General features: G+C 37.0%; 1 protein-coding gene across 1 annotated transcript in view; it reads left to right on the top strand.

The window, feature by feature from the left end:
• THSD7B (thrombospondin type 1 domain containing 7B) overlaps positions 1-18434 on the top strand; it is a 914353-nt gene extending 895919 nt beyond the window's left edge. Inside the window, exons 25-28 of the mRNA XM_024927960.4 lie at positions 465-547; positions 4137-4329; positions 8523-8610; positions 17236-18434. Of these exons, the coding sequence (XP_024783728.3) occupies positions 465-547; positions 4137-4329; positions 8523-8610; positions 17236-17317 (446 nt within the window). The 3' untranslated portion in view covers positions 17318-18434. The remainder of the gene's footprint in view (positions 1-464; positions 548-4136; positions 4330-8522; positions 8611-17235) is intronic.
• Positions 18435-22460: the final 4026 nt, after the last annotated feature.

Raw genomic sequence — 22460 nt, 5'->3', positions numbered from 1 at the left:
CCATGAATTCATTCATGGCATTCTTTTAGCATTTCCTGGGTTGTTGAAATTGGCCTAGTGCCTACCTGGGTGCTCAGGAGCTGAAGCAGTATATATGTAGAAGGAGTATTCCAGCAGATATGTTTTCTGCTCCTGAGTTTAAATTTAGATTTTATCATCAATTCTTCTACAGATTCTGGCTCACATAGACTTTGCGCTCAAGCATAGCCCTATGATAGAATCACATCGCCAATAAACAGTATAAAAACTCTACTGCAAATAGCCTCTGTTAGAAGAGCCTCCCATCTCAATTCATTTTAGAGTAATCAATAAAATAGGCTTGGACCACAATGTTGGCAAATAGATTTTTCAAAAATAATAATACTGTTGCAAAGAGGCCGGTGGCACAGGTTAAAAAAAAATACCAAAAAATTAGAAATATCTAATAGAGAAATCTGCAAATGATGGTGGAATTTCCTTTGCAGGAGGCTGCTCCCCTCAGGCCCGTCCTGCTGCCATTCGGCAGTGCATTCCAGCCTGCAGAAAACCTTTCTCCTACTGTACACAGGTGAGTCATGTGCTGGAGTCTTCTATAAGTGCATTAATTGCTGTGTTTTACATATGCAATCAGATGTTCTCCTGCCGGCTGCAGCCCAAGCAGCAGTTCCACGTGCCCATGATACCATCTAGAGGCATTTGCAGGAGTAATCCCAGTTATAAAGAATTTCTCGTCAAGCCCATGTATTAACAGTCTTTTTCTATAACTCTGTCTTTAGCCAAATCTATCTTTCAAATACCTAATTTATGTTAGCTCTGTTTACCAGTAAGTATTCTCAGTTGACTTATGTCTTCTCTTCTTAACCTTTTATATGCCTCAACTATTTTGAAAGATACTATAAATGTTCATATTTGCTAAAGTTATTATGCAAATTGTATTACACTATGATTACTGTTGAGTGAGTACATTTTTAGTTTATTTTAAATAAACTGAATATGTGACTATGGTTGAAAAAAATATGTGTATGGGGTGGCGGTTATGCATGTATTTTTTTTTTTCAAAGCAGAAATTTATTTGTGCCTTTTCTCCTATAACTCCCGTCTACCACAACTCAGGAATTAATGTAAAACATGTAATGTATTCTAATCAATGGCACTCATGGTGTGCAGTGCATTATAATTTTTAAAAACTATACTACATTTTTTAAAGAAACAAGCTTTTTCTTATAGTATGCCTATTCTAAAAGTGATTTGATTAAAAATAATTCAAGTACTCAGTCCTATTATTGGCCTTACAAATCAAGATGGGTTAATTCTTTACCACAGGAAAGACAGTGGGTCAGCTTGCAGAGGGGAATAGAAGGAAAAGAGGGGGAGTTCAGGAACAACTCCATTTGGGTTAATGATGTTTGAAAAGTAGAAATTGTAGCTTTTCACCAACTCTCTGGATGTCCTCTTTAATTAAACAGAAAATACTTTTTTCCTTGAACTCTTGAACATATGACTGACTGGTTACAAGTTTTATCTCATGCTAAAAATAGAGATGCATCTTGAGAATATGGCTTTAATAGCTAAGCACATACAAATTTGCTTAGATATCTCCACTGTGATATGAAGATATCATTTTGTGATACTTTCAATTAAAACCAACTGAAAATATCATATTTATGTTATTATTATATGAATGCAACCTGAACTAAACTATAGGCTGTTAACTATAACATGTGCTCTTACTTTTTTTCTTTTGTAGAAGATTGAGGTGCTTTGTTTACTTTTAGTATCTGTTTCTCCTCAAAATCATGTGTTCAGTCAATAATTGATGACCTAAATAAAGTTAACTGGTTGATGAGGATTGGCATGAGTAGCTATGTGAAGCTAAGGTCTGTTCAGAAAATGCTAGATAAATAGCTTTAGGTAAGGAGCCATAAGAGCGAAGTCATAGAGATTCATAATCTTACGTTTATTCTCTTCCACTCTTCTCTATTGTCTGTATACTTGCTGGAGGAAGAGCAGTTATTTTCAGGTTCACTTCCAGAGACAGATAGGAATCTTCATCCATCATGTCTCATAATAATCTGCTTCTTGGTGACATTCATTGTACTTAAAAATGACCAGAAATTTACAGACTAATATAAAAGACCCATTGTCACAATGCCAACTAGAGATGTGATGTGGGGTGACACTCAAGTTATTACAAGGAAGGAGTAACTCAGATAGGCATAGGTATATTTCTCTTGAGCATGCGTCTTTGGTGAAGTCTTTTATCTCCCATGTAAGGCTGCCCTCCTTGAGTGCAGAAGTAAGCCTACAAGCAGAGACGTAGTTTGACATGGTTATGTCAGCAGCAGCGAATCCATACAGGTCTGCAGCAATTTGACTCTTCCTCCTCAGAGGAAAGAATTCATCTGAGGGGCATAAGGCAGAATGTACTTATGCTTGTACTGAGGCAAGTATTTGAACAAGAGTGAAAGTTTATTAAAAAGTTTCAGAGCAGGAAAGAAAGGAAGTAAAGTACACTTGGAAGAAGGCCAAGTGCCCTCTTTGACCTTTGACTTGGGTTTTATATGTTGGCATGCTTCAGGGGTAGAGGTCGTTTTCCCTCTCCCCCGATTCTTCCCTTAGGGTGCGCCATCCACATGCATAGTGGCCATCCACAGTGGCCTGCCAGGACTTGGGAGGGGCCGCATGCACAGCGTGTTTACTGAAGTTGTACACATGCTCACTTTAGGCATTTTTCCCTTACAAGTTGTGTGTTCCTAGAGGAAGGTCATATACCAGTTAAACTCCTCCATCAACTCCTGAGATTTTATTAGGAAGCTACTAATCACCAGCTTCAGGTGTTTTCTTTCTTTTTTTTTTTTTTTTTTTGAGATGGAGTCTTGCTCAGTCCACCCAGGCTGGAGTGCAGTGGCATGATCTTGGCTCACTGCAACCACCGCCTCCTGGGTTCACGCCATTCTCCTGCCTCAGCCTCCCAAGTAGCTAGGGCTACAGATGCCCGCCACAATGCCCGGATAATTTTTTTTTTTTTTTTGTATGTTTGGTAGAGACAGGTTTCACCATGTTAGCCAGGATGGTCTCGATCTCCTCACCTTGTGATCCACCCGCCTTGGCCTCCCAAAGTGCTGGGATTACAGGCGTGAGCCACAGCGCCTGGCCAGGTGTTTTCTATCTTTTGGGAGACTGCCTTTCCCTTGTGCTCGCTGCAACCAATTATTATTTTAGAGAGACAGTTTAACAGCTGCCTAACCATCACCTGATGGTTGCCTGACATTCCTGGTGGGGGACCCTTCTCCTGCCCTGTTTATGTCTTCTTAGCTACCTACTCTAACATTTAGTGGTCAATGGTAAAAGGTGATGGAGGGATTTTGCAGCTGTGATAGCAAGAGCACTTAATTCAAAGAAGATATGTACATAATCCCTGTTGCTTTGCTTCTCAGTAAGAAGGGTGGGTTGGAGCAACTAGGCAAGGATCTGAAACAAATGGAGATAAGAGTTGAAGATAATTTGATTAAATGCCATAAACATCTCCATAAGAGAGGAAAAGATGGCCAGACATGGTGGCTCACACCTGTAATCCCAGCACTTTGGTAGGCCGAGGCGGGAAGATTACCTGAGGTCAGGAGTTTAAGACCAGCCTGGCCAACATGGTGAAACCCTGTTTCTATTAAAAGAACAAAAAAAAGACAAAATTAGCCAGGTGTGATGGCGGGTGCCTATAATCCCAGCTACTCGGAAGGCTGAGACAGGAGAAGTGCTTGAACCTGGGAGGCGGAGATTACAATGAGCTGAGATTGCGCCATTGTACTCCAGCCTCAGCAACAGAGTGAAACTCCATCTAAAAAAAAAAAAAGACAAAAAGAGAGAGGAAAAGCATAGTTAATTAACTTTATCCACAAAGAACTATGGTTTAATATTTGGCAGGTGTCAGAATTGTAAACACATTTGAAAAACCTAACATTTGATTTAAGAGCTGACTTTGGAATTTAAAAAGATGAACTATGTATTTGATTTTCATGTCACTGGTAAGTCAGTTGCCCCAAACCCTAAATTGCCATGATGTATAGTGCAAATATTAAGTGATTTTAACATTATATTTTTATTCATTCACCTGTTCAACTCACTGTGTAACCATAAAAATAATATTCTTTATGCTGTAGGGTGGAGTCTGTGGTTGTGAGAAGGGCTATACAGAAATAATGAGATCAAATGGTTTCCTGGATTACTGCATGAAAGTACCAGGCTCAGAGGATAAAAAAGCTGATGTGAAAAACCTTTCTGGGAAAAACAGACCTGTGAATTCAAAAATACATGATATTTTTAAAGGATGGTCTCTTCAACCACTTGATCCAGGTGAGTTTCAGTTGTGAGTAAGAAATAAAAATTTTCTCACGGGAGGTCTATATTTTGACCACTTCTCATGATGGAAAGAATGGAGGGAAGGAGGAAAAGAGGAGAGAAGAAAGAGGCAGTAAGGCATAATTCAGGGTTTCTCAGATTGGAATATTACATGATACATGAGTCCCTTTAAGTGTACAGTGTTTTCATGAATGGTTGAACATAAGTCTCTCAACCTCAGTCTAAGAAACAGTGGGTTAAGTAACAAAAATAATATTCTTTGAAAAATCTTTCTTTTTTCTTGGGTCAGGGAGAGAATTTCACTCTGTCGCCCAGGCTGCAGTCCAGTGGTGTGATCTCGGCTTACTGCAACCTCCACCTCCCAGGTTCAAGCGATTCTCCTGCCATAGCCTCCAGAGTAGCTGGGATTACAGGTGCCTGCCACCACGCCTGACTAATTTTTTTGTATTTTTAGTAGAGATGAGTTTCGCCATGTTGGCCAGGCTGGTCTTGAACTCCTGACTTCAAGTGACCCGCCCGCCTTGGCCTCCCAAAGTGCTGGGATTACAGGCATGAGCCACTGCACCCGGCCTGAAAATATCTTTCAATCCTAAATTATCTCTGAAAAATGATCTACTCTTATAACTGAATTTGCATATATAACTAAAATGACAAAATTGGAATAGAACCTCAAGAACTTATAAGAAATGTCCAGAGATCCTATTTGCTTCAAGAAATACTAGTGAAAAGGTAAAGAGTATCAGTTTCAAAGTTAGACCTTACTGGACCCATGGCTTACACACACCTGTTTTGTGATTACGTATAGTTTCTTAACTTCTCTGGACCTCAGTTTTCTCATCTATAAACCCAATCTAGTGGTATTTATCCTGCAGGATTGTCATGGATATTGCAGTATTAGGCCTGTAGGGCTCAGTAATCGATTCTTACTAAGTGCAGGAATGGACATTTATTAGATGCTTTCTGTGTGTCCTGTGGCTCTGTGCTGGCTGGTTGTACAGCATGAAATGTCTCATTACATTCTTGCAACCTAATGAGATGTTATCATCCCATTTGAGAGATGAGGAAACTGAAAATGGCAGTGCAGGTTAATTTTATCAGTTTCACACCACCAGCAAGTGACAGAGGAAGGTTTTAAAGGCAGATCTTTTAGGCTTTTACAAACCCCTGTCCCTGCTTCCTACTTTGTGAATTGGATAGAAGGGGAAAGCCAGTCTCTGTGGCCATCAGACATACTTCTTTTGGAAACAAAATGCTACAAATGATCAAGCAAAGCAACATTAACTCCTAGGGCATGGGAAGGGAAGACACAGACAAAACTCAGGCAAATATACCCTAGGAACTCTCCTTCCAAACCCTAGGCCTTAGCCATACCAGAAATGTCTTGATGACCTGTTTAAATGAAGCAAAATCCAAAGCCCAGGCCCAAAGAAACACAGATCTAACAGGAGAAGCAATATTTATACCCCTCAATCAACTTTTAAGAATTACCACCATATCTTAGTCAACTTTTGCTTCCCCTATGTGTCTGGGAATGCCAAAGGTGTTTAAAAACATCTCATTAGCTTTAATGCTAAATTAGAAGTAGATTTAAATTTGAAGGAAGCATGATATTAAATATAGCCAGGTTCACCCATTGCCTGTGGATCCTATTTCTGACACAGAATTAAGTTGAGGTCCCAGGGAAATGAGTCTTCAAATCCACAAGTAAGCCCTTAACCTTTTATCCATGGATGGAATTTGGAGATCTAACTAAAACAGCAATATCTTATGTGTGAGTATATGTGTGTGTGTCTATGTGTGTCTAGATACACAAAAGTTTATGTATTCACACATATATGTATATTGGGATATAAATTGCATGGGTGTGTGTGTTTATATTTGTATCTATGTATATAGATAAGTATATATAAAATATATATTTGGTCTTGGGAGAGTTTACAACTTTCATTAGGTTCTCATGGTGAGGGTATAAATTAGAGCACCCTGTCAGGAGGACAGTTAGGCCATACTAATATACTTATTTACCTGTCATATATTTTGACCTAAAATGTTCCTCTAAGGAACTCATCATGCAGTTATATGCACATATACTAAAAGAAGTCTGTAAATTATATCAATTACATGATTGCTTATTATAGCAAATGAATGAAAACAATATAAATGCCCACAAATAGAATAATGGGAAAACCAAAATATGATATAACTGTGTCATGGTTTATCACAGGGATACTAAGAAGAGGTAGACCTTCCTTTATGAACTAATATGAAAATATTTCCAACCTGTATTGTTTAGTGAAAGAAAAAGTACAAATAAAAGTGAATGATATGCACCATTTGTGTCTTTTTAAGAAGTGTATGAATTGGTATGTGTGTGCTCAGATGCTTGCATATACAGAGAAAAACTAGAAAGATTCACGAGGAAACTGGTAACAGTAATAGCCACTGGGTAGGGAATTGAGAGGTTGGTGGGAAGACTTATTTTTCACTGTTATCTTTTTTAATAGTTAGAAGTTTTAGCCTATCTTTTTTATGTTCTTACAGAATACATTAATGCTTTTTTTAAGTAACATGGCTTAAAGGTTTTGTACCACCACATACCTCTAAACTGAGTATTTAAAAGCACTGGATCCTCCCAATGCACCAATCTATAAGTTGTTATGGATTATAAGCTATAAGGAGCATTCTCACTCAGGAAAGACTTTTTTTTTGATCAATGTAAAAACTCAGATTAGGCCATTTCATCATTAGTGTTTCAAAGAGATTAGAAACAAAGCTTTGGTAAAAGTTTTATGACCATAGAAAAATACCATTACTACATTGAACCTCATTCTAAAATCTGATTGAGACTTGAAAGTGTCCTATAAGCAAAAACTATAATAGGTAGTTGTAATGTAATTGACAGTAATTGTGATTTTATTCAAAACAAGTGTTGTTTACAATAGATTTTGATTGATTTTCCCCCCATAGAAGCTTTTCAAATAAGATACTGTTATGTGTATTTTGGACCTGTAGTTAATTACATTCGTGTAGTATAATGAATCTCTGTGTGTGTTTCTTCCAGAAATAAATGCAATTCCTTTGGGATGCTGAGACATTGCCTTTGTCAGTCCAATTCTAAGTTTAGTTAGCTATATGCTCACATAAAATAGAGCAAAAAGACATTAGAGTGACAGAAACAACTCAAGTTTCTATCACATGTAGAAAAAGCATATATATATTTGTGAATATATGTATATATACTCAAGCTTATATTTTATATAGAATAAAAGTAACATAATAGATTAAAATATATGGTTGATTCATTTTGTTAACTGTAGTAGATATCAGATCCAGAATAATGTGTACTTGCAGACACATGGTCATAATTTTACAGTAATTTGGTGAATTGATTAACTTGTTTGGTCATGTGGTTTTTGTTTGCCTAGCATCATTTTGGAAGTAGAGCCACTAAAAATGGTCATAGTAGTTTTCTTTCCATGCAAGGTTGTCTCTTAATTATAATTTTCTTTGTTCTTTTTGTCAAATGTTTTGCCATATTTTTGTATATGCATATGACTATAAACACCTTAAAATAAATTCAAATTAGCCCAACAATTGACTGGATTTTATGAACTAATGATTACCAGTGTTTGTTTGGTATTATGAAAAAATTTCATTGACTATCTTACATATTACATTTTCACTTTTTTTTCTTCATTTGAGAGCTGTTACCTATGTGTATTTCCACCTATGCTTATGACTTATGCGTGTCTCAGAATTCAGATGAAAAGTAAAACATTCAGTAAAATAAACATTTGGTGCCATGAAGTTACAACCTAATGTTGTTGAGAGTTAATTTGCTAAAAATCAAACAACAATGCAAACTGTTTATCTGTAAAAGTTCATTAAAAATGGTACCATGTAATAACATTTAAGGTTTTTTTCATAGACATAATTTCTAGTAGGAAACCCGTATTCCTATGATGTTCTAAGAGAATCTTTTTAATTCCTGATTATACCTGGCAATTTACAGAGTATGCTAGAGCATTGCTAACTTCTGCAGTTGAGTGCACAGTTGGCTAAAGTGCTGCTGTTCAAGTACAGAACTAATGGTCAGCTTGGGGTTGTCAGATCTGATGTTGCCCTATCTCTCAAATGCTGCAGACCTCTGTATGCTAAGCTTCTTATGTTATCTCTATTTTAAACAGATGGCCGAGTAAAAATTTGGGTTTATGGCGTTTCAGGTGGCGCTTTTCTCATCATGATTTTCCTAATATTTACTTCCTACCTTGTTTGGTAAGTACTAATTAGTAAAAAGTTTATATTCCGTATTTTTATGGATTTCATGTTATACTTAAAAAAAGTATCTCAGGATCATTGCCCATTATAACAGGATTCTTGAGTCCAAAAATAATCTTTAACAGTAGAATGGCTGAATGGTTGAAATGAGGAATCATTATTTTTTTGTTATTATTTGAGCTAACATTTTTTAAATTTGGTATTTGAATAATATGAAAATCACTGGTCAGAACTTTTCCATTTGCATGTTTTGATTTCGATCAGTAGTTTTCAGCTTTGACAATACATTGATGTCTCCTAGGGAATCAGGCTTGATCTCACTCCCCAGAGGTTCTGATTTAATTAGTCTTAGGTGTGGCCAGGTCATCTGGGTGTTGTAAAGCTTCTCAGGTAATTCTAATCTGTGGTCACAGATAGGAAAATTACCATAGATTATTTTAGTTCTTAAATTTTGTTCTTAAATTTTGAATGGTTAGGTTAAACTGACCAGTTGGTTGAAAGAACCTGTAAGCACATTTTAAATAGTAGAGCAAGTTGTTTTGCTATATTGACCAGCTATGAGACAAACTTTAACTGATGGTCATTTGCAAAAAAAAAAAAACAAAACCATTTTGTAAAGTGACTAGTTCTGAGAATTTATTAATCTCAGAAAATAATAAATAGTTTATCATACAGAATATATTTAAGTTGATGAACGGCTCTTGAAACCAGACAGAAGTAAATGCAATTGACTCTTGAACAATGTGAGGAGGACTGGGGTGCCTACTCCCCACACAGTCGAAAATTCAAGTATAATTTATGACTCCCCCAAAACCTGACTACTAATGGCCCACTTTTGATCAGAAGCCTTACCAATAACATAGTCAAATAACGCATATTTTGTATATGAATTATATAGTATATTCTTACTATAAAGTAAGCTAGAGAAAAGAAAATGTAATTAAGAAAATCATAAGGAATACAAAATATATTTACTATTCACTAAGTAGTTATGGATTATCATGAAGGTCTTCATCCTCACCATCTTCATACTGACTAGGCTGAGGAGGAGGAGGAAGAAAGGGCTGTTTGCCTTATTGTCTCAGGGGTGGCAGAGGCGGAAGAAATTCTGCATATAAGTTGATGCAGTTCAAACCTGTGTTGTTCAAGGGTCAACTGTAGATTTTAATGTTTTCAAGTGTGCTAAGAATATTATATCAGCTTTCTGAGCAGAAGTTTCAATGGATTTTTTTTAATTTTAATGAGATCAAAGTGTTACTTCAATTTTTTCTCCTAATAAATATATTTATATTCATCATCTGTCCCAGAGACTATTTTCCGGAGAGTTTTTACCCAAGTTTTAATCTTGATTCAAATTCAGCCATTGTCTATTAACCTCAAGTTCTGTTTCCAAGGCTACACAGGTTTTTAAATTTTTGCTCTTGGTCAGTGAAAGTTGATGAAGAAAATAAGGTGACTTTAATTCTTTCTGCCACCTAGAGTGATAGAAATTGAATCCCTAGAAATTAGATTTCTATCCAACTAACATTTCCCTGTTGTTGTAGTGAAAAGTATCATCTTCAGTTGGTCATTCATCCTAGAATCAATTTTTTTTTACTGATTTTCTTTATTCAAATTGATGTTTGGCTAGTATTGCCTAGATCTACTTTTAATGAACAAATGTGAATTTGAAAGCTTTGTATGAGGTTTAAAGGAATAGGAAGCATTCATCACCAGAAAAGATTAAAACAAGGAGGAAATTTCTTAAATTGCAGCAAAGGACATGAAGGTTTGGCCAATAGGAAACTGCTTTCAAAGCAATAGGTAGGCCAACCCAGTGTAAGGTAATTAGATAGTCTGTCGGTCTATAAAAGCTTAGATGAATTCTAGCTGTTAGTAGCCATATCCCCAAATCTAGATTCTATGGTTCCCATTTCCCTTAAGTATTTAAAAGATTAAAAATTTACGTGTAGTAACACGTACATTTTTCCTTTTTGTTTTCCTCCATTCCCTTCAACCTAAAAATGTGTTAACCATAATCTATTCCTTCGACAACAAATATTTATTAAGGCCCCTTTCTGCATGACTCTAGGGTCTGGGAATTAATTAGGTACATCATTGAATTCTGTTAACAAACCACTTTCTAGAGCATTTATATATATATATTCATGGGATACAAATGCAGTTTTGCTACATGGATATATTGCTTTTTGGTGAATTTTTAAGTATAAAATACCAATGAAATTTCTCTTTACTTTTCAGTAGCCAAATTACATAAATATTTATGCATATTGTATCTCATAGCCATTTTTTTGATCCCCAATGTCTGCCTTTAATAATGTCCCTGTGGAAGTAGCACTCATATTTGGACCAGCTCCCATCTGCAGTCTACAGCCAGATTCGTCTTTCTGAAGCTTAGCTCCAGGGATCAGCCCTTTGCTACTCATAGATGAGCTCTGGCTTCCCACTGACAGCAAAACTAAAGTCATGTTTTGGCTGCCTCACCAGTTGACTAAAGTCTTCCACAACTGGAGCCCAAAAAACTCTTTCAAATTTATCTGCTACTAATTCCCTATACCCTGTACAGGCTGGTGTGTTGTATAGGTCCAAACACATTTAAGTCTTCATTTTCTAACAAGGAAAATTTTTTAAAATAGAAAAAAATTGACTTTTTAAATAAACTTTGATTTCGATAAGAGAGTAAATTGTCTATGCTAATATTTAATCAATGTGCTAAATTATAGTTCCATTTATTATCTTACATCATATATACATACAGTATTTCATTATATAAAATGCTCATCTTCGGCCAGGTGCGGTGGCTCACGCCTGTAATCCCAGCACTTTGGGAGGCCGAGGCGGGCGGATCACGAGGTCAGGAGATCGAGACCATCCTATCTAACACGGTGAAACCCCGTCTCTACTAAAAATACAAAAAATTAGCCAGGTGTGGTGGCGGGCGCCTGTAGTCCCAGCTACTCCGGAGGCTGAGGCAGGAGAATGGTGTGAACCCGGGAGGCGGAGCTTGCAGTGAGCCAAGATTGTGCCACTGCACTCCAGCCTGGGCGACAGAGTGAGAGAGACTCCGCCTCAAAAAAAAAAAAAAAATGCTTGTCTTCTCTAATTTCATATTCATAATAGAATTTTATTCAATGTCTACATCTACCTTTCAGATAAGTCACTCTTATCACTGCTTTAGCCTTTCTTTCCACAGTTCACTTCAGTATCAGGTTTAGTATATTCATTTCCACCCAGGTTGTTTGAGATACAGCACTTCTTTGGATCTCTTTGTGCTGCTGTTTCAGAAGTTTTATCCTAACATCAAAATACCTATCTGCATATATTAGAGAGATGGCCATTTTATTTGTCTTGTGTGTATATTTATGATTTGCTTTTTTTTTAAAAAAAAAAGCTTGTGGTATAACAAATGTAGCCCCTCATTATATAAAAGAAAGATTTTATAGTCATTGAATAAAAGACTATTGCCTCTTTCTGAAAGATAATTTTAGGAGGAATAATTTCACATTAGGGCACTATATTAATCCATTGTCATACTACTATGAAGAAGAAATAGCCAAGACTGGGTAATTTATAAAGGAAAGAGATTTAATTGACTCAACAGTTCTATATGGCTGGAGAGGCCTCAGGAAACTTACTTACAATCATGGCCCAAGGCAAAGGAGAAACAGGCACCTTCTTCACAGAGCAGCAGAATGGATTAAGTGCTGAGAGTAGGGGAAAAAGCCCCTTATAAAACCATCACATCTTTTGAGAACTCACTCGCTATCATGAGAACAGCATGGGGGAAGCGATGATTCAGTTACCTCCACCTAGTTTCTCTCTTGACATGTGGGGATTATGGGGTTTATAGGCATTACAATTCAAGATGAGATTTAGGTGGAGAAACAAAGCCTAACCATATCAGGCACTTAGGGTACTGCCCCTCTAATTTTCCAAGGACGTTTCTGCTTCTGTGGCTTACTCCTTGTTTCCCATTGCTAGCTATTGGTACTCTACCTGTTCATTAATCCCTGTAAAACTCAAATACCAACATTTTCCTTTTTAAACAGTCTGGAATAACTTGTTCATGTCTCTTTTGTCGTGGTAGTTACCCCATGATTGATAATATTGTAGTTATTTATATAAACATCTTCCTCCTCTATCAAACTCCAGGGAGTTTGGGTGGGGAGAGGTAATGACTATGCTTTATGGATTGTTTTAAAGCATGAATTTGATAAAGATTTATTGAGCAAATATATAAAATGTATTATTGCCCGTGATTTTTAGAAAAACAGTATAGGAAAAAAATCTAATATTTATATGTCAAATATTACATACATTGCCTTATTCAATCATAATAATTCAAGGAGGTGTTGCTATTGCCATCCCTATTTTAAAGAGTAATTGATCCGTAGTGAAATTATATAACTTTTCTGAGGTCACCAGCATGGTAGAATCAACCCCAGGTTTACCTCTCCCTAGAGTTTGCCTATCCCTAGAGTTCATGCTCTTTCTACTGGTCTTTGAGTCATTGTGATTTCTTTCTCTTGAGTGATGCCCAAAACTCTTTAGACTCAACATAATGTCTATAGCTTCCACATTTCCTAGAGGATTTTTGTTTCACAGGTAAAGTAAGCTGTTGACCTATTACAGACCTATTGTTACAAAAACACGTACCTTTTACTGTTACATATGAGCCGCCAAAGAAACCCAAATAGATATTTTCACAGCATCTAATTCTATTAAATGGATTGCAGAAGAGTTACAGGATGACAGTTTTAGAGATTTTATATTTTTGCCAAAAACAGAAGCCTTAGGACAAGAGAACTGCTATAATATGCCAGGTCTTTGGTGTATACTTCAGATGAAAGCAATTTATAGTAAGACTTGAAAATGCTTCTGAGAAAATGTCAAAAAAATAGCCTTCTAAAGACTACTTCTTTCAAATACTAGCCTTTGAACATCTACCATTAGTGTTTGGAGTTTCAGAAATATTATTGATGCCCCTTCTCCTCTAGCAGTAAATATCCATGAAGCAATTTAATGGGGATGACCACTGGATGAACTTGCTGTTAACCTAGATGTAGCACCTGGAAGTTACACCAGATAATAATGTCCATTCTGCCTGGCCCAGCACAGTTCTGTAATGCACTCTTATTCTTCCCAAGTTTGAGAGTGGTACTTGCACCTCCAAAGGCTTGTCTCTCACAAATGGCTGCCAAAACAAAATGTGGTTTGCTGCTTTCATCAGACTAGTTAATCTCTCCTGGCTTGAGAATGAGTCCTTGCTGAGAAGTGCCAGAGGCTTGCTTGTCAGTCCACAATGAGCTCACTTTTCTGGCTTAATTCATTTTTGTCCTTTGCTAAAATGCAAATGACCCTAAAAGAGGTAACTTTAAAATGTGTCTGCCAGTGATCTTTCACAGCTAGGATTGCAAAATGGTTTTATGCTGTGTGCCAACTCTAAAAGCGGCTATGGCTGTCAAGAGTGCTGTTAGGAAGAATGATGAGGCTACACCTCAGCTCAACAGGAGAGAATAGAGTGATGGATTAGAGATGTCCACCTGGGCACAGGATGACTGGTGGTGTTGGTGGCCTATGTGCCAGGCATTTATGGGTCCTGATTTAGTGAGTGAGGGAGGTGATCATACCTTTTCTGAAACCAGAGGAGTGGAGGAGGAAAAAATAAGAAATAAACTTACTTCTAAAGGAAAAATGTGGATACTGTAGGGAGAAAGGAAAGCAAGCCAGAGGTTCTAAAGACAAGCCTCCTAGTTGCTGGCCTCCTCACTGTTGGCCTTGCTGAGTGCAGTCTTGCCCCTCAGCTCCTCCTCCTGAGGTTCTTTTTTACTGGCCAGAAAGCCTTGCTAAGCTGCTATTTGGCAAAGTACTACCATGTTCAGTTGTCCAGAGATTAATATTTGAGAGGAGGCTGATCTATTCTAAGCCATAAAACTTCTCAGATCTCATGTATTCGTAACTGTGATTCTGGTGTCTGGCAATTGGGAGGTTGCACAATATGAAAAGATGCTTGATAAATGAGGTCCTAATCCCAATGATCCCCAGCACACCACATGGCCCACAAAGGTCCAAGGCCTACCTATTAGTAGCCCCCGCTGGCCACAGTGTCCGTGATTCCAAACATGGTAAGTGGTATAAACATATTTGTGTAAATTTTGAATAGAATATTCCAAACCTAGATCATAGAGGCTGGCCAAGTTGACGTGTCTCCCAGGTGATAGTATTGTCTCTTTATAGAGATATGACCACCTCTAGCCGTTCTCCTGGCTTTGCATTCTCAACTCCCCAATGCTTAGGATTGTCTAATTTCTCCTTGCCCAGTGGCCTTTAGCAAATGCCCATTAAAGGTAGACTGCCAAAATCTCTGTTTTGGAAGCAACTACATTTCTTACCCCTCTCTTCTTCTTTGCTCCCTTCCCGCAGAAAAAAGAAAGCCAAGAGAGGTGGGAGGGAGAAGACTCCTACTGTAATTTCAGATGAAATTCCTTGTACTCTTTTTTGCCATTAAGACAACCCACCCCATCACCACCACCACCATCAGGTTTTACAGGCTGTCACTTTCAGATTGCCTCACCCTCTGGTGTGTGTGTGATTTCTTAGCACCTTTAAATGCTGTGGAATGGTATACCCAGGACTCCATGTCAAGCGGGGTTCATGCCAGAGCCTGAGCCCATCAGTATAATTAGAGTCACTGGAACATACTTAGTATAGATAAAGTTAAATTTAATGTTATTCAGATAATTAAGCAATACCCTTTTGAAAATTGGAGCGGACCTGGAAAGCAGGAAATTGAAGGCTGAAACTCCCTCTGGAGAATATTCTGCATCATGTTTTTGCATCTCCGCAGCTTCTCTGGTTGGAAGTTGTTTGCCTGCAGCCATCCCTGCCCAGCACTCAGCATATTCTCAATGAGCACCCGCTGCATGCCAGGTGCTAGGGTGGGGGGCACTGAGAGAATCTGCAGTTCCTTTTAGGGTTTCTGCCAAAACCATTTTTAATTTATTTCTTTAACTTGTATGATTTGCTTCAAACATCAATCAAAAAAATAATTTTACTCCTCAAATTAAAACTTGAGCATTTTAAACTAGGAGTTTCTCCCTACAACCATTTTAATTTTATCAATTTTTTTATTGCAGTAAAATTCACATAACATAAAATTCACAATTTTAGACATTAAGTGTAAGAAGCCAGACACAATAGACCAGATACAACATGATTCCATTTAAGATATCAAAATCTATTGGGGCAGAAAGTTAATTGATGAATGGCTGCTAGGGGCTGACAGCAGGGTGAAATGGGGGAGGGACTGCTTGGAAGAGTGCAGAGTTGCCTTTTGGCACGATGAAAATATTCTGGAGCTAGATAATGGTGATGGTACACATGCTGTGACTGTGCCAAATGCCACTGAATTGTATAGATTAAAATCTTTGTTTTTAAATTAGATTCACTCAGAATACAAAAATTAATTCATATGTGTAGACAAAAAATGTCATTTCTACCAAGTGCCAAATGAATGCCATATATATATATATATATATATATATATACGGACAGTGTGGTGAAAAGGTTAAAAGCTCAGGTCTGTGTGTTAGATTTGCTTAGAATTCAGGTTCTGCCACTCACTCAGTGACCTAAGGGAAGGTAAACAGCCTCGGTAGTCCTTCTCTGTAAAGTAGCAATAATTCTAATGCCTCCCTTGCAGGGTTGTTCTGGGATGTTTTGAGAGATTTTGTGTAAAACATTCAGCACAGATCTTGGCACTTAGTATGCATCGAATAAGCAATAGATGCTAATATAATATAAAAGCATGGAAGGTTGGAGACAGGGAGAGAGATGAAGCCGGGCTGTGTGGGCGGGGCAAAGCAAAGACCTTGAGGAGGGAGGATAAGTGTGGTGGTGAGAGAAGTTAAGTGGCAGAATTAAAGGTTACAAGCATTTATAAATACAAGTTAAGATTTCCCCATACTAAGAAACAAGAAGTGTACTGCAGGGTGTTTTGCCCCATATCTTGGGCATCGCTGTGTGATTTGGGAATGTTGTTAACTTAAGCTTTTCTCTCCATGAGAAGGAAAAGCAGCCTTCTCTGACCTGGCAAAGTTGTGGACTTCAGGTAAAGCAGAGACCAGGTGAGAATGGCTTTGCACGGAGTAGAATTGGTTAAATTTTCCTGACACACTCTGGCATCTTGGCAGCTAAATGTCAGGTTCCAGGTCAGAGCAGAAGTGTGTTTACTTAAAAACAAGACCAGCAGGGTGAGGCCTGGCTGCTCCAGCTGCTTATGATGTTGAGCATCTGTGATGTGAAGGTCACAATAGCTTAAAAATTAGTGAGAAAAGACGTTCCTGTTGTTGTGTATCATCAAGAATATAAAAGGAAAACAACTCTTCTAGTAAGTTCCTTCATTCCACTAAACCAATTTTAAGATTGTGAAAAATGATGGCTTCTCCTTAACAGAGGGTGAAAGCATTCAATATTCACAAAAGGGAACCTGCACATCTAGAGAAATGAATCTTTTTGTCATTTTACCGCTTAAATTTCTATATCTCAAAATTGTCTTTGGCAGATGAAACAGAGCTCTATGAACTTACTTACTTGATCTGAGGAATTTTTTTCCCTTTGCAGCAAGAAGCCAAAACCACATCAAAGCACACCTCCCCAACAGAAGCCTCTGACCTTAGCCTACGATGGAGACTTAGACATGTAATCTGAAAAAGAAATCCAAATGTAGACATCAACTGCCTTAACCGCTTTCTCTTTTGTAGCTCTCAGACTGACTTCTCAGTTTTTTTGAGGAATCGCAAGATGTGATATATTGGGCAGAATACAAATATTGCAAAAGTAATATTGCCTCAACTTCATTTGGACATGGAGTCAAGGATTATTAGGTCTGCCATTTTGTTTTCAAGTTGTTTGTGGGTGTGTTTTATTTTTTTGGTTTTCCCAAGGGACCTGAAAACCCTTCTCTTCCTGTTTGGAACTGGGAGGAAGAAAACATGATGGAATTCCCACAGACTTGAGTAAACTTGATCTTCAGCAGCATAATGACAATCCAGAGGAAAATACAGTCAAGGCATTTACTCTAAATGATGAGTCTGACACTGCATTGTTACGCACTATATTAGTGCAAAGTCTTTATTCTTCCCACACTTCAACACTGAGTTTTCTAGAGTTTACTTTGGTTTAAAGACTTTCAAATTGGATTGCCTATTTTCATGAACACAGAGAGAATGGATTACCATTTCAGAAATTCTCTGAGTTTTTAACCTTTAAATATTGTATTTTGTTTTGTAGCCAGGGGATGATGGCGCTTCATGGGTTGCAGCTACTGAAAATAGCAGCGTGTGTGTAATTGCTGGACTAGATGAAAGCTAGGTCATTTCTGAAGGGAATGTGTACTGAATGTTAGAGTGTACAAATGAAATATGTGGTTAAATTGGAGAATGAGGTAGATTATTTGATTACTAAAACTGTATTTTAACAAAAACTTATCCATGTAGATATAGCATTAAACACACACAGTTGTAATTCAGTTTAATGATGACAAACTCTGCTTTTGTAATTTCAATTTTCTTATCTGAATATTTATAAATTCTTCTTTCAAATTTAATTATCTGACCTCATTTAATATACATCAAACACCAATCCTGTTTCTAGAAAGTCTTGCTTTTATAAGGTTTCAATAATATCTAAAACAACACATTAAAAAGCTGAGACCATTTTATGAAGATAATTGTTTGTAATCATAGGTGTTGAAAGTAAAAAGGTGCCATCTTGTGGTATTGACTTGTATTTATAACAAATAAACTGCTCAAGAGACTGCAGTGTTGGCTGTTCTAGATTTATTCACTTCTGAAGTGCCTTGCCCTTGCTTTGACAAAAACAGTATTAATATCAGTTTTTCAGTGTTTTGGGGGTTGACAGCTGCTATCACTGACAAAAACAAAAAAAGGAATCTTACCCCTCCACACTATCAGGCATACTAGGAAACAGCGCCAGTCACAATGACATAGAGTAGCTTTTAGGGAACATTTAGAGCTCAAATAATATTAGAAAAAACCGCTGTAATCATGCAAACACTGATATGTAAATGATGTGAGAGAAGGAAGAAAATGGAAATGTTAGAAATGTGACACAACGACCAGATTAAAGGATGTTTTCATTTACACTGTAACCTCTATTAACCATTTAACACCTAGGTAAGCCCTCCAACTAGCTGATTGTGTCCAATGATACCATAATTTTAAAATAAGAAAGCAAAAAGAGAATACTTTACTTTATTTTACTAGTATACTTACTTGAGGAAACAATTCCCAGAATTGTGCTTTCAAAAGTTCACTTTAGCTAAAGCATCAGTAGCCTTCTTAGTAGTTTAAGAAAGGCTGCTTTGGAGATCAAACCATGGCTAGGCCCTTTATTGCCTGTGTGACCCCGGACCAGGAATATAACTTTTCTGTGCCTCAGTTGTTTGACCCACAAAATGAAGATAATAAAATTATGTTCCTCTAAAGTTAGACACTAATAATAAATGTAAAATCCTTAATATTCACCACATATCAAAAGTGCAATAAATATTATCCACAATTAGTATTGTATATTCAGAGTTAGGACCCTTAGGTCATTCAAGTTTTTCATTCATTACAGATTCAACAATTATCCATATATTTGTGTCAATAATATTAGACTTTTAGTACTCATGGCTTGAATAAAATTGCTTTTCCAATAATACATGCCCAAAATATTATTTCAGTTACATCCAGTTCCCAAATATCAATATCACTACATATGTCTTTCATTCATTTAAGCAAATCATATATATTAAACATCTACCATTGGTTAGGCACAGTGCTCAGAGGTGCACTGTTGAATGAAATGTGATCCCTTCTGACTTTTACTTTACTTGAAAATTATGCCAGACAGACCCAAAGATTTGGGACCATTACTCCTCAGGAGGAAAGCCAAGTAAAAAAATATGAGTAAAAAACTATGTATATTCCATAAACTGATATAGATTTCAAAAGTTTATACATGAAGTCTATGAACACTTCCTTAGGACAGCATATTGCTCCTACAGGACAAATGGTTTTAACATGTGTAGTGCTTATAGGCAGAGGATAAAAGGAGGAGATCAGAAGAAGTCAGTTTGTGCCTGGTACTGCTACTAACTAGCCATTGACTTTAACAAGCCACCTAAGTCAGTTTCCACACTGCACAGTGTAGAAAACAGACTCACAGACACCAACTGATTTACCCTGTGAATGTATATAGTAGAAATCTAGCTTGCAGAAAGATTCAGTTTCATATGCAAAGGGTTTTTGTTTTTGAATTAAAGTCATTTAAAATTGAGAGCTTTTACATAAAAATTTGGAGTTCTAGGTTCTCTTGAAAACTTACACAATCTGATAACAAATACCTCAATCCTTCATGGTAATTTGCTGGAACTGAATGTTGACTGCAGTCTTTAGAAATGGCATTCACTCTCATTGGTTAAACAAATATACATCGTGTATTTAGGCCTTGCAGGCCATACAATCTCTATTGCAACTACTCAACTCTGGGAAGGCAGCTGTAGACAATACATTAATGAATGAGCAGTTGCAATAGAGATTGTATGGCCTGCAAAGCCTAAATATTATCCGGCTCTCTACAGAAAAGAACTGCTGACCCCTTTCCTACTGGTTCTCTCAACCTAGTTTCTTCTCCCCAGTTTCTTCTTATTTTTTTCATACCCTGATTACTTCTAACATTCTATTTACTATACATATTTATTTTATAGTTTGTCTATTTTTTCCTTGCATTTAGATGTTAACACCACGAGGGCAAGGATCTTTTAATTTTGCTCACATATGTATCCCAAATGCTTGGAATACTCAATGAATATTTGTAGAGTGATTGAATGAGGATAGAGGAATTACAGCATGCAACCACGGAAGCCATGGTGAGGAATTTGTATTTTATTCTGAATAACAGCCACAAGGGTGTTTTAAACATGATATGATCCGTGGCACCACAGCCTCATGACTTCCTACACTCCTTACCCCGGATTAGACAGGTCGATTTACCTGTGTGCTTGGTCTGTGCTACGTATTAGTCCAGCAAATACTGCATGAATGAGAAATGATCATAGTAATGGAATCTCAAAAGACTAGCATTCAACCACTTCACCTCAGAAGATTCCCCTGTGAGCAGAGGCCCCGGGGAGAAATGGTTTTAATGCCAAGCTCTGCATAGTTCTTTAATAACAACATTAAACATCAAGCTCAATTATTTTGGGACAGAGAGATCTTACAGGAATTTTACAAGCTTATGTATTACATTTGCTATAATGCTTGTGAGTTTTCTTCTGTGAAATTTATATAATGCTGTTAGTGTAACCAAAGCATGATAAAACTCACTTAATCAACTAATATGCTGAGTACATAGGTATGCCAGAAGTGGGTTTCAGATGTGCTGGAATATTGATTCCTCTTCACCTTGGGGGTGACCAAAGCCAGTCAGTATCTTAGTCAGTCATGGCCACACCCATTTACCCTCAGATTTTATAGAATTAGTATCATTTTCTATGCATTCCATAAGATTAAGCTCCTGCAATGGGCAACGATCATAATTTATTAATGATATTTGTTTTTCAAAAGAGAAGAAAAATCATTAAGTTTGTAATTATTTATAGAAGTAGGAGGCTCATTGGAACAACTTGACAATGGTTTCCTGAGAATATTCCTATTTTTAATAAATTTACAAACTAGGGAAAGCACATATAAACAATAAGAAACAATGATATGGATAGGTGCAGAAAAGAAGGCTTGATAATTGCATCTAAGGGATTAAAGTAGGGCTTAGGAATAATAGGAGTTTGAGTTGCACATTGGAGAGTAAAGACTTTCTGACAAGGATAGAGGGCTAAGTAGCTGATAATTGGCTAGACAATGTTGCCCCAAAGATTCAACTGAATGTCCACATTCTTTGTGATAAGAACCAGGGTGACAACATTTTAACATTCTTAGATTGATCTAGGAATGAGATACCAAACAGTTGTATCAATTTTTTTCATCAAACAGCATCAAATGCCTTTTCATTAACACCTCATGATCCATTATATTGGCACTATTCCTACCAAAGAGTTTTTATCCTATGTCTACCATGGAGCAGCCTCATCACTCTCACTCCAGAAGGAGGAGGTGTAGAAAGCAGTATATGCTACCCAACTACCTAATTAAGAAAACTCTGCCTCAATTCACTTATAGGTAGAGACTAGGGAACTGGGGACTATTTAGACACAGAATATAGGAATTACACACACATACACGCACACCAAAAAAAACTTCCTAGAATGTCACTTGGCCTTTTATGATTATTCTTAAAGCAAAATCAACAGATTCAAATGATTGAACAATGTCAAACAACAAAATTGTGTGATTCAGAGATCCCCAAACTTTCTTGATCCACAGATCCTTTGTGTCTCAGTAATTGACCGAAAGCAACATTTAACTATTCTGCTTATGAATAGTTAGGTCCAAACAACTTAATTTATGTCTTAAGAATGTAGTAGCCTTTAGGAAAAATACAGGCATAAATAAAAAGTAATCTTTTTATTTTTGAATTACAATTACCAAGTCATTAGGAGCCAAAGTCGATTTATGCTCCTGGAACTTCTCAAATTTTGGAATCTATTTTGATGCTATCACCTTCATTACCAATTTCATATTGATTTCTGTGCACTTTTTATCAGAGCAATCAATGAAAATCTAAGTTAACAAAGATGTGACATCATTGACAGAAATGTAGTGTCATGAAATATGAACTACTTCAAGCTAGTAGTTCATACCATGTCTGATGGATGCTATGTTTTG

Source organism: Pan paniscus, chromosome 13, assembly GCF_029289425.2.
Source record: "Pan paniscus chromosome 13, NHGRI_mPanPan1-v2.0_pri, whole genome shotgun sequence".
In the NCBI taxonomy this organism is placed as follows: Eukaryota; Metazoa; Chordata; class Mammalia; order Primates; family Hominidae; genus Pan; species Pan paniscus.
The sequence above is the reverse complement of the archived record's forward strand: the minus strand, read 5'-3'. Positions and strand labels throughout refer to the sequence as shown.